The following is a 16,173-nucleotide window of genomic DNA, read 5'->3' on the forward strand; positions in this document are numbered from 1 at the left end:
TCAAGTCGAGGTACTCAACTACCACTAGAGACTCGTTACTCAAGTACTTGGGTACAAATTGGTATTATGTAAGTAATATAGAAAGACTGGGGACTATTGAACAACTGGTATTCGTACAATGTTTGTATACTACTAGTCTGAGAATATCGAAACAGTAATGGATCTAGTGCTTCTGTTTCAAAGTCTAAACTCTCACAAGCCCCTCTAAGGATCGGACCAACCTATAGAACGGTACAACACTTCAAGAGCCAAACAAAAAACCCAATGAGAAGAAAAAGAAACTCCGAGACCTCACATTGAAACCCCATATATACTTGACAAAAGAAAAGACAGAGGGCCAGAGGGCCAGAACTCCAGATGAATATGGACAGGAAAATGCAACAAGCATGTCAAAAGCATACACTCAAAAGAAGTACACAGAGACAGAATCACAAAACGAAAGATAGAGAGAGCAATGAGCAAAAGCCGAAAGAAGGAGGACCGGGACCAGAACCAAGCCAACCCGATCAAGGCAGAACAGGCATATCACCCGCCTTCCTGAGCAGCTTAATCTGACCCAACTTAGCCTTCAACGTAGACCAACCAGAGCGCAAACGGCTTTCAACCCGACGATCTCCTCGAATGCGCATAAAGATAAGCAAAGCACCTAGCATAGCCAAATCCCAAAGGACCTGACGTAGAACCGTCCACAGAATCCACCTCAACCAGGCCCAGACACCATTTCGGCGACGGTTCGCCAAAGAACGAGTCTCCATCTGCTCGCGCACAGCGGCGATCTCCGCCGTCATCTTGGTCAAGGCCTGCTCGACTCTGCGGCGCCAGGGGCTATTTCTCAGGTTATGTGGATCAGAGGCGCGCGCATGGGAGTTGCTGCTGCTTGCGCCGTCGCCGGATTTATAAGTATGATTACGTCGATGGCGATGTGAGGAACGCTCATCAGCATGTGAGGTATGGTCCGTAACGGACCTTGTATCTGCATTTGTGCTTTCATGGTCATGGTCGTGATCCTGGTCTTGGTCTTCGTAGAGACTATCGCGAGCCTCCTCATACTCCTCGTCATCGTCATCGTCATCATCGTCTTCATCGTCCAGATCATCTTGATTCTCGACAAGATGCCCGTCCGGCGACCGCTGATAGTATTCTTCTTCTTCGGGCTGACTGACGGGACTGAGAACGCGGAGTCTTGAATTTCGATCATCGCCTCGCATATTCGGTCGCTCGTAGTCTTGTACCGAGCCCGCCAGTCGGTCCCCTATACTCCCGTATGCGCTGCCAGTATGTTTTGATAAGAGAGGAACGCCGACGGCGTTTAGTGGACCCGACGACGAAGACGAGGAGGCATTATATTTAATCTGGTCCCAGACGAATTCGAGTTCGGAAACCAGTTCGCGTGCTTCGGGTGTCTGGGATGCGTATTCGTGCATGGTATCGATTAATGTTGAGATGTAGCGGCGTTTGGCTTCGGTGCGCGTGTGGCCGCGCTGCGCATACCAGGCGTCCCTGTATCATGGCGCAAAGAGTTAGCTTGGCCATTCTGTTTTTGACCGAGTAGAGGAAGGCCGCTATAAACTGGCATCGCTTATCGATACGCAACTTTGAGGCGTAGGTAGACGTACCATTTCTCGCACTCCGCATGTACCTCTGGCGTATTCCCAATCGGACGATCCATCACTCCTTCCACATCCCCCTCTGCGCCAAAATCAGTTCTTGCTCGTCCGTGATGCTTGCAAAGGATATCCGAGGATCCCCGCACTCACCCATGCTCTGTTTGTATAATCCATATAGTTTTAAGCGTTCCGCCGCCGGAGGGCGCGCGGTGCCCGTCCGGGGAATCCTCTTAACGGTATTCAGGGCATGGACGAAGACGCGATCTAATGACAGAAAGAATGTCAATATCAAGAAGACCAAGCGCATATAACTGAACCGAGACCAGATCCACAGGTCAAAACACACCTACAGAATCCGACATCCTAACGCGAAAACAAACGGTCCGGTAATCAGCCCTGTCGTCCTGGAAGCGGGGTCGGGCATCGGCAGACGCGGACGAGCCTCATGGAGCGCGAAATGTTGATAAAATGGGCCAGGGAGAGAGAAAGTGCCAATGCTCGGGATGGAATGATGCAGGGGTGTTTGAATCGTGGGGGGACCGGGGTTGCGCTTCGTGTTGGTTCCGGGGATCTAGTCTCCTTGGGATCCGGGAAAGTCGAATTTCAATGGAATTTTCCCCGATTCGCAATAACTTTGTTTTTTTGCCCCGGATTTTTGAGAGTGATTAGGGGAGATGGGGCCTATCCAAGAAATTTGAAGTGGATAGGCCTCGTGCCTGAAGAGTCAAGACCGAGAAAGTGGCGTGTGTTTGATTACTCTGGACCGCGGCTCTCGGAGAAAGATCGACAGGGCAACTTGTGATCACGAGCATAATATCTAATATCTATATCTATATGATTTAATTTTTTTTTGAAGAGATTCCGAGCTTTCCAGGAGGAACTTCTCATGTCATTCATGCAATAAATTCGATATTCACAATAATTTACTATACAAAATGTTATCCAGGAAGATAAAGGATATGCGTTAACTATTGGCTACTCGGAATCTTCTTCAAGTCCGAGATCTCCATCGCGTTTTCCGTATCCACCGCTGCACCCGAGATAACACCCATACCCTTGCCCTCCTCCTCTGAAATAGGGGGCCCAGTAAAATGCTTACGAGCATATGCAAAGTACCACACGATACTAATAGCAGCGAATCCAGCAAATACAACGCTCGCATAGTTCATCGACGTGGAGGTGGTCGGCAGAGTATAGGGCATGCAGAAGATAACGACAGCCAAGACAATCCAAGCAATCGTGATCGCATTGATCGCATAACCAAAGCGACCCAGGGAAAATCCCGAGTTACGAACATCCTTCCGACCCCGAATCATAGAGATCAGGATGGGTAACCCATACGATGTGGACAGACAAATCGTGGCCACACCTGTAAAGGAGTTGAACGCAGCCGTGGAACCGAAGTAGATCAGTCCCAAGAGACCATCCACGACAGCCGACAAGATAATAGCCCAAACAGGCACATCCAACTTCTTGTTGACCCGGCGCCAAAGCTTGAATCCTGGGATGGCACCATCACGTGCAAAGGCATAGGTGCAACGACTCGCGGCCGTGAGAGACCCCACACCGGCAAACATCATGATTCCCAGAATCAAGAATAACAGTCCGAAGCCACCTCCCGCAGAGCCCGTGGCAATCTTGAACACCGTTCCAATCGGCTGTCCGCTGGCAACATTGCGCAGCATTTTCAAGCCCGCGGCATCACTGGGCAAGACAAACAGCACCGGAATCAGGTATAGCAGACCGGTCACACCGGCCGCAGCAACAGACAGCACGATGGCCTTGGGCACCTCGCGGTGCGGATTCTGAACCTCCTCACACATGGAAGCGACCATGCCGTATCCCGTCAGCGTATATGCCGCCTGCAGCAAGCCAACGAAGAAAGCCCAACCAGCAGGCCATCCACTTTCGGAGGAGTCATAGTGAGCGAAGACGAACTCGCCCGAGTTAAGGCCATCATCCGCCATGGTCAACAAGACGATGAGAATGACCACGACGCTAGCTGCTGTCCAGAAGATGCAGACCTTGTTGATGAGGTCGAGGTAGCGCGAACAAAAGATGTTGATGAGGACGCAAACGAGCAAGACGGCCCAGAACATGAGCACAGTTTGCCATGGCGTGGCGACGAAGTCCTCGTCCCACAGATTGATGGCACTGAGGATCAATTGGCCTCCTCCGAAGATGATACTTAGAGTGACGGTCCAATTGCCCACCAGAGTGAGCCACCCGTCGATGAACGACATCAGCGGTGCCCAGCGGCGAGTCGACAGCATTGCGCTCCAGTAGTATACACCGCCAGCGGTGGGATAAACGGCGCAGATCTCGGCGAGGGAAGCGGCAATGGCGAGGGAAATGAGGGTGACGAAGACCCAGCCCCAGATGATGGTCACGGATAGGCCATCGTCGAGGGTAATGTATAAGGTGGTGCTGAGGCCATAAGGCGCAGCCATGATGGCAAAGGATAGACCGAGGATACTGAGCATGCTCAGATTTCGAGGCAATTCGCTCTGGTAGCCCATACGCGCCAGCGCCTCGTCGGCGGCGTCGATGGAAGAGCGCATTTCGGGTGGAGTCAATTGAATCTTAGTTGATGGGGACCGGCATATGAGGCGAAGCTTGAGTTATTTAAGCGGGTTTTAGCTATCTAGTAGATAGCAAGTTGTGGAGAAGTGATGTCGTAACCCCGCATGATAGACATTCAAGGTAGAGAATCATCGCGGTCCGGGACCGCGGTGGAAAAGAAGGTTTTGTAAGGAAAAACCACGAATTGAGCAGCAAATCAGATGAGTGGACTGTGGACGTAACGTCTCCGAGACATAGCTTATCAGGGTTCAACAATGTCCGGGGCCATTAGTCACTCGGATACGCTATCTTGGGTCTTCATGTGGACCCTTGGAAACATGTGGATGCCAGTTTGGTCCTAATGGAATTGAGTCTTGGATCTACATTACGAGCGATTTAAGTGGAATCACTGAGATATGAGAGATACAAGATTCAGTCTGAAAAGTCATTTATCATTTCACGGTTAGTTACATGAAAAGGGTCACACTTAAAGGTGACGGCTGCCACATCGTGTTTTTCCTCGGTAAACTTCGGCAAGACTCCGAGGACGATATGCGCCAGGTTCAACTAACAAAAAAAAGAACGACGAAAAAGGAAAAAAGGGGGAATTGAAGCCGAGAACTGGAAAGAGCTTGGACCGTTGCCAAGGCTTCAACTTCCAACACCACGACAGCGCCCCGGGGGAGTGCAATGGGGGGTATCAAACAGGGGCACACAAATTTCCAGTGGGCTCGCTGGGTCTTTTGAAAAGAATTTTTTTTCTTGTTGTTTGAAGTATCTAATCGGACAGGGGGGAGGCGAAGAGATAAAAGTTGCGGGCGGAAGTAGGCCCTAAATGATGGAGGAGCAGTCAAGGGTAAAAGAACAGGGTGAGGGCGGAGAGGAAGGGGGAGGTGGATTTTTGGGGGAGAAAGGGTGGTTAGAAATGAAGCAGACAACATCCGGACTCCAGTCTATGCGGCCACACCGGGAAAGGACCAACCAAAAAGCGGGTAGACATGAGTGAGAGAGGGCAGGATGGAAGGGAGACTGTCAAGATGGGAGAGGAGGGGATAGGTAAGTTGGGGAATTTGTGGGAAAAAAGAACGCTGAGATGAAAACCAGCCAGCTAGTGTCAACTCCGAGGATGATAAAACAAAACAAATAAACAAAGATGAGAATAAAAAAAATAGCCCGTCGTGCGGAACGATCGTAAATCGAGGTCGAGGGGATGGGGAACAAGAAAACGCCCAATCATGCAGTCGTCAGTCCGGTGAAGTCGTTACAGGAGAGATGCAAGTACTAATCGCAAGGGAAGGCAAAAAGAGCGAACAAAGGATTTTAGGGACTGAGTCCGCCGACGAGATCATCAGGACCGTCAAAGCCGAAACCAGCCATATCGACGGAGTGTAATGAGCCCGGCCCTTTGCCCAAGGAGATGTCAGAAGATGCATAGTCGTGCTTGAGTCGCTCGTGAGGGCCAAAGAACGGTCGGTTTTCTTCGTTGGGGGTATTGCCATCGCCAGCAACCCATGGCCCGTTCTGCCAAAAGCGGGTGTTGGCTTGCTGATCCCCAAATAGATCGTGATGATCGGGATGGGGATCAGGTCCGTGGATTGGGAAGTCATGTGGTGACTGGAGCCGCAGATGCGACCGACCGAAACTAGAGCATGGGGAATCGGCATGAAGAGGCAGATCTAGGCCGGACAGGGGTGGGTCATCGACCGTCGTGATGTCGATCGTCGGATTTTCCGTTTGTTGGGCGAGTGCCGATGACAGCCGGAGATTTGAAGCCGAACTGTGTCGGCTATGACTTGTTGAGCGGTCGATGGTACGCTGCACAAAGCTACCGCAGGTTTTCATGATCTTCTCTTGGTCCTCAGGGGAGAGGCGGGCAAAGAAATCATTGGCCAGGGACGGTTTGGGTGGCTCATCCGGTGATGGAAGTAACCCGTATGTGACCTTGGCGTACTCCGACAGACCTGACGGCATGTTGTACGGGGATTGATAAACATTGGGGGCCATTTCCCTTTGTTGGTCCAGGAAAGCGTATTTACCGGGCATCTTTGCCGCAGCCACAATCCCCCGATCAATGGTCTCCATCTTGATGCCTTCGGACTCCTTCTTTTGAATGACATCCAAGCGCTCGCGGTGGCTGACCAAGGAGAATCGAAGCATGTGCAGTAGCCGCGTTACCTCCTCAGATCGCATGTTGAGGGTCTGAGGCGGTAGCAAAGTGCCGTCGGCTGCCCGTGGCTGCACCCGCTGTTGGGCCATGGCCAGTTCAAGTTTCTCGAGTCCATTGGCCGGAGGAATGGATCCCATAGGTCCCAACAAAGTTTCTACCACCAATTCGGGGCTGACGATGGTATACCCGGCGAAGACATTAGCGTGGTCGGTGATTTGGGCGAGGCGGCGACGGGCAATAAGCTCCCTAACATTGGCAAAGGTATTGGTGGCGGAAAGGTGGTGCTGCTGCTGAACGTGCGATTTGGTGACCGAAGGGTAGGGGGCATGACGGGCAGATTGATTCGGCAAAGTTCGAAAGGCCGACGGCATCGCAGGACCAGCAGCAGCAGCACCGGTGGAAGAAGCAGAATGAGGGGGAGGGGCAAGGCTCTGCAGGGGGGCGGCAGAGGAGGGCGGTCGGGATTGTAGGTGAGGGGTTTGGTTGGCGTTGGGAGGAGATTCGTGTTTATGTTGTATCTGCGGTCGGCGTTGGGCGTAAAGATTTTCCTGGTAAGGAGGGGCAGGGGCGGTAACAGCATGGGAATTATGGTGGGGTGAGATCTTCAATGCACGAGCACTGAGTCCAGCCACGCCAAGCGACTTGACGCTGTCCAGGAAATTGGCCCGCGGGTTGTGGATGAGTACGCTAGGGTTGTGCGTATAATGTGCCCTACTCTCGGTGGACTGCGTGCCCAGGTAATGCCACACCTGTTCTGGTTTGGACAAGTCAACCGCAGAGAGTGGGGCAAATTGAAACTTATGCGCATCCACCGTGTGGAATTCGGCCCACTGATAGGGAGATCGGACGTCGCCAAAGACACTACCGGCGACCGGTACCGCAACCTCCAGGTCCTTTCGTTGTTCAGGCTTTCGCGCCAAGTGGGCCGGGAGGGCCTCAATTCCCGGCGCAAGGGGCGCGAAATTGCTTTTGCGCACCACGAGCAGCCAGCGATATGGCATCTCAATTACGTCTCTGTTGACATTTATCAGTATTCGGACAGGTCCAAGCCAAGAATGCTGATTTTTCGGGTCGGGTGATGGATAAGATTTCGGGAGAAGAAACCTCCGGTGGGGTTGGAGGGGCAGAGAGGAAAAAGGCAAAAAGGGAGAAAAAAAGGAAGATAGAAAGGAAGACAAAAAACAACACTTACCCTCTCGGAAGAATCTTGACCAACAAAGACCGTTCTTCAATTCGATTCTGCAAAACAATAGCGCCATTGATCTCCTTGTCAGCCTGGAGTTGGATCAGATTGGTTGGCGCCACACGACGAGCCGCCTCAATCACACTACGGTCAAGATCAAACGACTCTCTCAGCGAACCGGAGGGTCGCTTCTGACGATGAAACTTGCACTTGAGGTCCACACTGGGCAAAGCGTATTGCTTTCCATCATCGGCATTCACGGCAATGCGACCATACTCAACCTGAACACCCGCTAGAAGGGCACAGGTAGGATGATAGGCACGAGTACACTTTCCAAAGTTGCACTGGAAGCAGGCGCCACGAACCTCACGACAGAAAAGACATTTGAGACCCAGGCGAGCCTTGGGAATATTGTCAAGGTCGCAAACCACCTCATTACCAGAGTCATCTCGAAGAATGCTGGTTTCTTCAATGTACTCTGCACAACGCCGATGCACATTGTGTTTGCCATCTTCTGTAGGTAACAACTCCTCGTAGTCAAGATCATTAGGACATAGGAAACACGGGAGCTTCCGCGGGCCTTCGGGGTGGAGCTTAGGTCGTTTGGTTCTCGGCCCGTCGCTCGCGTCTTTCCTCTTTCGGCCACGAGTGGAGGTTTTCTCAGGTACGCTGCGTGGAGGGGTCAAAAGATCCGAAGCACCTTCGCAGCCCTCAAAGCCGCTTTCGTAATCGCCATAGTATTCGGGAGTGGCCTCGCCACGCAGTTTGCGTTCAACCTCATCGACGTCAATCCAGACACTGTCTGCTTCGCAATTGCATTTCTTGGCGATCCGACCATAGTCCAGCCATCTTTCAGTTGCGAAGTTGACCGACTCGGCACAATTGTATCCAATGTTGTAACCGGAATGGTATCCGTAGGGGAAAGTGATGACAAATTCCCCTTCGTAATGAACCAGTCGATTGACGGTGATTCCATACTGCGACTTGAGCAGACTTGGGGAGACAAGATAAGTCTTGTGCCGCAGGAATTGGTCGCAATTTTTGGCATCACTCGACCAAATGCTCCGCATCGCCGCCTCGAAGCGTGGGGCATCCTCCTGAGAGATGCTGTACCACTGCTTGGGCGCACCAAAGTGGATATAGTTGATACTGTAGAGGTCGACATCTTCCAGGTGCCAAGCAAATGTGGCCTTCCACATTCCTAGATACAGATAGGCTGTGTTGACACCGGGAACGTTCTGCCCGAGAACATCCAGGAGGTTTGGCAACTTGGCCACATTCCAGCAAGTAGTAGAGTCATCAAAGAGAGAACCAGGCATGTCCGCACCGTACATAGGGTTGTTGTACATGAGCGACTTCCAATATGCAGTCTCAAGTTCTTCACATCTTTCAGCAGTGTAATCTTCATGATCATGGATGCGGTAATCAAACTCCTCGAAAACTGCCTCATCAAGGTGGTCGACGGTACCTCCGCGGTTGTTCTTTCGTCGTGATGTGACAGACTTGGGCTGTCGTCCTTTGGGTTTGGTAGGTGGGAGAGATTCGCCATCACTTAAATCTTCGCACTTGGTCTCAACAGGGTTTGACTCAGGCGATACAGGTGTGGGAGGACCTTCGGACTTGGACTTTTCTGCGTCATCTGCAAGCTCCTCTTTGATCTTGACTTGGTTGGCACGTTTCGGAGGGCGACCGGGTCGGCGCTTCTGACCTTCTGGGCGAGGAGCAGGCTGGGGTCGTGGAGTAGTTGTGGCAACTCGGTTTCCCCGTTCCTGGTTGCGACGTCGTTCTCCACGGCGAGCAGGCGGTTGGTGACTGCTTTCCTCGCAGAGACCTTTCCATTGGGGTAGGTTGTAGGTTCTTTGGCGTTCCATGTTGGCTTGGGTGTAGGTGCCGTGCGATCCATGGAATTCTTGCATAATGGGGTTCTTTACACGAATCGACTTCACTTGCTCGTCCAGCGGCCTTTGGGCGTCGATCCTATGGAGAAGAAGGAGATGAGTACAATCCATCATATCACCTGAAACTATTTGCAAACGTACCATTCCTTGGGAGGAATAACTTTCACAATCCCAGCTTTCATTCCATATTTGTCAATCTTGTTGACATACGATTGGAAATCACGAAATTGATCCATTGTCTTAGCAGGCTTGTCAGTAACGTTGTTCATCAAAGCTTGGAAATGTCCAGGTCATGGGTGTTGTTTGCAGGCCACCCTGGACTTTATACACCGAGCGGGTTCCAGGTAGGAAATCAACTCACCGGCTTGAACACTGGGACTTTTCCACCGCCATAGTAGTGATCGGGCGTGACTTCTTCTTCTGCTTCCGGCTCTTCCAGTTCCTCCATCTTGATCGGAACATCATTCTGTGCGGTCGCTGATTTGGCATCTAGTTCGAGATCTGATAATTCGGAAGGTACCCCTTCAGGTACATCCTTCTTTCCGTTGGCACTCTGTGGGGGTGTGATAGACGCAGAGTTTACCGGAGCGCCGGTGAGCGGGTCGCGATTTGAGTGTTCGAACACCGCCGCCATGGTGGACAGCGAGGAGTTGGTGTTGGGGGAGAGGTAGTTCGGATACGGGGCGCCGTCGTCGGATAGAGCGACCGCTGATCGACGGCGAAAGAGATGGTTCCCAGCGGTCGGGGAAGCGAAAGGGGCGAGCAAGCCGAGGCGCGAAAATGTTTGGGAGATTTCTTCAGAGGTTGGAGAATTCGAGGTTGTTCCGGGGAAGGAGAGCTGAAGAACAGAGGGATGTAGTTGTATGGATTGATGGCGCGATAAGCTCTGTTCGGAGGCTCTTTTTTCCTGGAGCGGGAAAAGGGAAAAATGTTTTAGCTCAGATCGCCAATTAGAACAAGCAAAGGAGGTCCGTGTCCGATGAGGTAAAAAAGACTCTGGGGACCCAGAGAATACAAGACTGGTCGTTACAGCAGAAATCGACAAGTTGCAGACGAGTTCCGCATAAAAGCGACGACGCTAGACTTGGAATGAGCAAATAATACCAGGGTGGGCCAATCATGCAGGCGCCGGAGACGCTTGAGGGTGGACCAGGAGCACGATGGTCTGACACTGGGAGGCAGGGGCAGGACGGGGAATTACACTAGAGGAACTTGGAATGATGGGTGTTGGGTATTGAACGAATCAGAAGTGAATAGGGACCAGCACAGGTGGGCAATGCCCGATCAGACGGGAAAGGTGGACAAAAAAGTGGACTTGTTGGCGCCTTTTTTTTTGGGAGCCGCCAAATCCCAAAAGTGGATGTGTAAGATACAGTTACAACGTACCTGGATTAGATCCGGTTCTCGGATAAATCGAGCATTTCAAATGCTCACAGAATTCGAAGGGGATTGGAAGGGGATCAAATCTCGAAGAGACAAGAGAGCACTTGAGAAGATTGAGCTTGATTGAGAATGATAGAAAACAAAAAAGAAATGGGGGTTTGGTCTAGAACAATAGAAGGAGCGACAGAACGCGATGGCTCTGTCCCATTGCCATTCTGGTCCATTCGGACAAGTAGACCAAGTCACGTGGCTGTCATGTGCATGCGCATGATAGGTCCATGTATATGTATTACTGTATTGGATTTTTATGATTGGCCAGAACCCATATCCAACACCAGCGAATGCGTAACAATTATTGTAAGCAATACTGAAGGGGGCTGTGCGCAGCTCTCGGATACCACCGGGCCCGAGATCATCAAGGGATGAAAAGTAGGCGTGGAAATATGTCATTGCCCAAAGCTTTAATGTCCCCATTGCGTCAGAAATGTCAACTTCAGATGATAAGCACTCACACCTTTTTTATGCTCCCAAACAAGTAGCATGCTATTAAGATCAGTACAACTGGGCACTGATAAATTTAGACCATGAAATAATACAACTAGTTGTCACAGAATGTTCCTCTTATTTAGTATCCGACATCGCTTGTCGATCAAGGTCCGTGTGTACCGTAGATAGATCGACTCGCAGAAGAGTCCACCTCCAAGCTTAGATCCACGCACCTAACAATCTAGCTGGGCCCATTCCTCACGCCATGGTTCCTGGCTTAAGCCTATTTCTAATTAGATGATCGGAAAACAACCTTGGAAGATGCCCGATAGCTTAATTAGCCTATAATTCAATTCACCAGTACGAGAAGAAAGTGAACTGAGTCCCCTTCTTACATTGAATTTTAGACATACATTGGAAGAACTCTGTAATTATTTATCCCGCCGAGGCATTATATTATATACGAAATCTATTTACCATTTACCTCGTTCTCTAATTTACCATCCATGTGGATGTACGGTTCTACCACTTGCAAACCCCGGAGCCTCTCCTGCTCAATCCGCTCCCACGGCCACTCCTCAGAATTCCAAGAATCCGAGTTGGCCTTCTTCTCCTTCTCCAAGGTCTCACCATCATGGATTTGATCCTCGCTGATCTGAAGAACCTCTCGCACCAAAGAGCCATCCACACCTCCAGCAGCGACCGCAATCCCCTCCCCGCTAGCAGGTGTACCAATAGCAGAGGCTTCCACCGACAAATCCACCGGTGCATTTGGGGTCTCAATCTCCGCAGGCCGAGCAGGAAGGAAACCACCAAGACGCAGAATTCGCTCCGGTGCCACGGTCAGTCGACCTTTCTTCACCACATACTTGCTCACGGCGGTGGCCAAAAGTGTCTTCTCTCCACCAGCTTTCTTGGACGGTCGCAGGAATGCCGTGAGGATGTACATCCATTTCTGATCCCATGCGATAACCTTGGACTGCATCTCATACAGCTCAAACGGCTTGATCTCGCGCTTATAGCTGCAGTAAACAGAGCCGAGGACAATCATAATCGGCATCCGTCTTGGGGCCTTCTTTCCTTCCTTCTTGCTCGCAGCGAGAAACTCCTTGTCCAATTCCTTGCTAACAAGACCAACGCCGGGGCTATAGAGACGGCTCACAAGCGCTGTACGCGCCACGTCCAGGTCGGTGAAGTACGTGCTGTTGGACTTGTGTAGGTTATAATCGGTCTCCAGCAATGGAGTTCGTGATGTGACGGTGCATGGCACAAAAACCGGATGTGTCGGATTTCCTTGGGCATCGACGATAGCTTTTCCCTTGGGGAAGAATGGAGCACTGGGCTTCAAGCGCAGATTGCCGAGGAAGTGGTACAATATGCGGAACTGGGAGATGCGGTTAGCACTTGATAGGATGTTACGGCTGCTACGCGAGCCAGATTTTAGTCAAGACCAGGGCCTCAAGGGCGGGGTCAAAGGGTATCCCAGTCATACTAACGTACATGCCAGATGAACGGGAGATTTTTAAGATTGAGGAGGGCCAAGACCAGGGCCAAAGTTCGCCAGGAAGCGACGGATGCCGCGGCCGATGCGAGGTTCCGCATGGTTTCGGTTTGAAGCACTTCTGGTATCACAAACATTGCGAGGTCAGTATGGGGTGAAAGGAGTGAATGTTGGCAAGAGCCGGGGTCAATGGGGTCAATGGTTCACCGTTCGTGTCGTACAGAAGTGTGGATCGCTGCTGCGATAAGCGATAAGCGATCCCAACCCTTACTCGAGAGTTGAGAGGCAAGGCCCGCTCACGTTGCTAACTGTTGGGTCAACGTGCTTAGGGGAGGATTGCCTAGGATAAAAATCCCTGCTTTAGTCTAAGGTTAATCAGGGGCACTAGGGCTTTTATAGAAGTATTAGGGAACGGCATAGCAAATGACGAAATGGTTCGTGACAATCTTACACAGCCGATCACTTCAGCTGCCAGGCGCGCCGCCTGGTGATCACCAAATACACATGGCCAGCCTCGGCCCAAACATCTGCACGTGATGCTCATACCGATCGAGCAGATGTCCCCAGTTCAACCTTGTAATCATTTGATTTTCTAGTTTATTCTCGAGATGAATATAAAAGTGTTTCTCAAAACCTCGGAAAGATGAAACTTGCTAAGGTTTGGACTATTTTGAGACCCCTGGGCGCCATCAGCTACAAAGATTGATTGCCCAGGCGAAGCCCTCAAGCATGATATGTCATCGATTGATGTATGTTCTAGGTACTAGTAAAGGAGTAAATTGATTCCGAAACTATTGGAAGTTTTTGAGCAGATGCCATCGATTGATCAGTTGCAAGTAATATCGGTGTCTCCGAGGCCGACACAAGATTAAATCATATTGATGTAGATGGATACTACTAGTTTATTTTTTATTGAGCAGACATCATTCCTCCTTCGGCCTTGTTCACTGCACAGCTTCCAAGCCATACAAATCTCCGCAAAAAGCTCCCAGTTTCTTGGATTCTAGTACTTTCGCTGACCGTCAAATTGGTCGAAGGCAGGTTTCGTATCAGGTTCGCTGCAGAGATCAAAAGCTCCAGATCTTGCTGCGCTTGGCTATCAAGAGGATGAATCAAAATGTTGAGAAAGAGGGAGGTGGCAGCAGTTGTAGAGTATGCTGTGATAAATCTATATTCCAGATTATTATTATGACTGAGATGACAATTGAAACAGGATGTAAGTTCAGACTGACCGATATGCATCCTCTGCAATTGTGTTAATGAGAGACCGTAAGCACCAGAACGTCGACCTGCTGGCTTCCAAGCATAGGTCAAAGCTTGAATGGACCACATCATGAAAACCTCGGATCCCATCACTTGATTCGAGAGTGCATCTTCTCATAGCTGTGTGAAGGACAGTCACGAGATGGTGATAGTCTAATTGGAGAGATAAGCGTCGAACATAATATGGGATGTCTTCTTCAGCTGGGCTCGGCAGAGGCAGCTGAAACACGGACTGGGCTGGGAGGAAGCTAGCGGGTATGGATAATCGCCAGTGCTCAATTTGATCATCTAGCTCCAGCACGTGCTCCAAAAGCTGGTAATCCTTGTCTGACATTGCTCTGGCGGATAAGAGATGTAAGTATACTTCCTCTTTCAAATGACTGAGATGAAGGTCTCCTGGCAAGAGGGGTGCCGTATTTTCGCCGGTTTCGTTGGCCGTGGAAAATTCAGAGAAGCTTGGAAGGTAGTTGTGATAGTCGATGAAGTTATCAAGAGGTTTAAGATCGCAATGGATATCAACGAGGAGAGGAGGGTCCCCTGTGCGTAAAACAATATCCTTGTCAAGCATGTAGCATAGACAAAAGAGTACACGAATGTGGTGACTGTCTCTTGCCCCTGCAAAAGAGCTCTCAGCCGTGCTTGTTTGTCCCATACGCCCTTTTAGAGAGCAGACGATACAACATGCAATAGAATGAAAGAAGGCGGCATCTTTCCAGTGACCATGGAATGTAGATTGTAGTCCCTAGTAAATCATGTTAGCTATCGGAGCTGCCATTGGAATAGATATACTAGGTAACATATTTATCATGCTACTTACCAACAACAAAGCCGTTTGAAGAGTATCTAGATCCACATGTCCTGTGATGGATAGAAGGAGACGATGTGCCTCGGCCGCACACAACTCCATTTGCACAGTACCTGATATGTGCCTCATTGTCTTTTGATAGCATCCAAAGGAGAAGGCACTTAAAACACATGCCCTTGCTGAAATGCGGTCAGGAGAGACCAGATTATCATCTGTAGGCCCATATGCGGTCTCTATTGTTTTCTCAAACAAAATCCGGTCTAGAACAGGGAACTCAAGCGCAAATGGAGACCAGAAAAAAGCATCGAAGAATCTTCGAGTAAGGTGTTGCTCTGGCAATTCGCACAAGTTTTGAGAGATTGATGGCTGAAGTGCGGAAAAGACAGGAACTCCGTGTTCAGGGATATCAAACACATTTCCCGTCACAGGCTGGCCAGTCTTGCCTGATATCCATTGAAATCCTGCTTCCGAGGCAACAGGCATCCCGTTGAAATACCAGTTAGGTCTGAATTGAGTTGCAAGGACTGAATGTCTTGCAATCTGATCGCTTGTGGAGTAACTCTGGTAACTTGTCTGTGGTTGAGACATAGACGGAAAATGGCGTTCAGAAAGGCCAATCAATCCTTCTTCTGTTACAGCCCGTGGAGAGTTTCCCGATGAAATAACATCTGATGCCGCGCTTTCGGATTCAGACGAAGCATCAGGGCCGGAGTCAAGCTTGCGTTTATCAGAAACAGGAGGTGGGATTGAAGCAGGTTCACGCCGAAGCATGCTTTTCCTGAGTCTGTACCGACGCTTAACACCTTGTGTCCAAATTTTGCAAAAGGTAGGCATAATTAGATCGCGATACTCTGGGATATTAGGCCATAGAGCTTTAGCCTTGTTTCGGATAAGATCTGAGTCTCGCAATTTATTAGTAAGATCATCAAACCACTCAAAAAGCCTTTGTTCCAATAGTGGCCATTGTTGATGCGAGACCCGCTTCCTACGTACTGGATTTCCACTCCCAACTCTTGACTTTCCACTTCCGGATTAGTGCTCAGTCCTTGCCGCTTTTTGCTCACTGAGTAAAACTGAGCACGGCCCTGAGCGCCCTGACCCGATCAGTGAGCATTACATCAGCGCCCCGATCTGCTCACTGAGCATCACCTGATACTCACCTGAGCGGTCTGATCCACTCACTGATCCTGATCTGAGCGCCCTGATTTGCTCACTGAATCTGAGCTGAGCCTGGGGGTGAGCGGCCTGAGTAAGCTACATCAATAAAATTCAACACACTAGTACTATCACGTGTAGCCCTCCTCTTTAGATTGCCCTC

General features: G+C 50.3%; 6 protein-coding genes across 6 annotated transcripts; all 6 read right to left on the minus strand.

The window, feature by feature from the left end:
* Window positions 1-506: 506 nt before the first annotated feature.
* On the minus strand, window positions 507-1,969 carry N7466_011041 (acyl-CoA-binding domain-containing protein; the record flags this gene model as incomplete). The annotated part of the gene is made up of 4 exons (XM_057170430.1): window positions 507-1,500; window positions 1,617-1,689; window positions 1,758-1,871; window positions 1,954-1,969. 4 exons carry the CDS (start codon window positions 1,967-1,969, stop codon window positions 507-509), a joined length of 1,197 nt encoding a protein of 398 aa, XP_057016162.1.
* Window positions 1,970-2,575: 606 nt separating this feature from the next.
* Window positions 2,576-4,168, minus strand: N7466_011042 (putative GABA permease; the record flags this gene model as incomplete). Its single annotated transcript, XM_057170431.1, has 1 exon — window positions 2,576-4,168. The coding sequence occupies one exon, from the start codon at window positions 4,166-4,168 to the stop codon at window positions 2,576-2,578; it is 1,593 nt and encodes a 530-aa protein (XP_057016163.1).
* Window positions 4,169-5,489: 1,321 nt separating this feature from the next.
* N7466_011043 (putative jumonji family transcription factor) lies at window positions 5,490-10,051 on the minus strand (the record flags this gene model as incomplete). The annotated part of the gene is made up of 4 exons (XM_057170432.1): window positions 5,490-7,350; window positions 7,529-9,496; window positions 9,559-9,665; window positions 9,779-10,051. 4 exons carry the CDS (start codon window positions 10,049-10,051, stop codon window positions 5,490-5,492), a joined length of 4,209 nt encoding a protein of 1,402 aa, XP_057016164.1.
* A 1,704-nt stretch (window positions 10,052-11,755) lies between these two features.
* N7466_011044 (acyl-CoA thioesterase) lies at window positions 11,756-12,888 on the minus strand (the record flags this gene model as incomplete). The annotated part of the gene is made up of 2 exons (XM_057170433.1): window positions 11,756-12,670; window positions 12,787-12,888. 2 exons carry the CDS (start codon window positions 12,886-12,888, stop codon window positions 11,756-11,758), a joined length of 1,017 nt encoding a protein of 338 aa, XP_057016165.1.
* An 808-nt stretch (window positions 12,889-13,696) lies between these two features.
* Window positions 13,697-14,119, minus strand: N7466_011045 (uncharacterized protein; the record flags this gene model as incomplete). The annotated part of the gene is made up of 2 exons (XM_057170434.1): window positions 13,697-13,944; window positions 14,020-14,119. 2 exons carry the CDS (start codon window positions 14,117-14,119, stop codon window positions 13,697-13,699), a joined length of 348 nt encoding a protein of 115 aa, XP_057016166.1.
* A 686-nt stretch (window positions 14,120-14,805) lies between these two features.
* Window positions 14,806-15,689, minus strand: N7466_011046 (fungal specific transcription factor domain-containing protein; the record flags this gene model as incomplete). The annotated part of the gene is made up of 2 exons (XM_057170435.1): window positions 14,806-14,838; window positions 14,868-15,689. 2 exons carry the CDS (start codon window positions 15,687-15,689, stop codon window positions 14,806-14,808), a joined length of 855 nt encoding a protein of 284 aa, XP_057016167.1.
* Window positions 15,690-16,173: the final 484 nt, after the last annotated feature.

The sequence above is a fragment of the Penicillium verhagenii genome (genome assembly GCF_028828195.1).
Source record: "Penicillium verhagenii strain IBT 33310 chromosome Unknown utg000012l_segment0_segment0, whole genome shotgun sequence".
Taxonomy (NCBI): domain Eukaryota; kingdom Fungi; phylum Ascomycota; class Eurotiomycetes; order Eurotiales; family Aspergillaceae; genus Penicillium; species Penicillium verhagenii.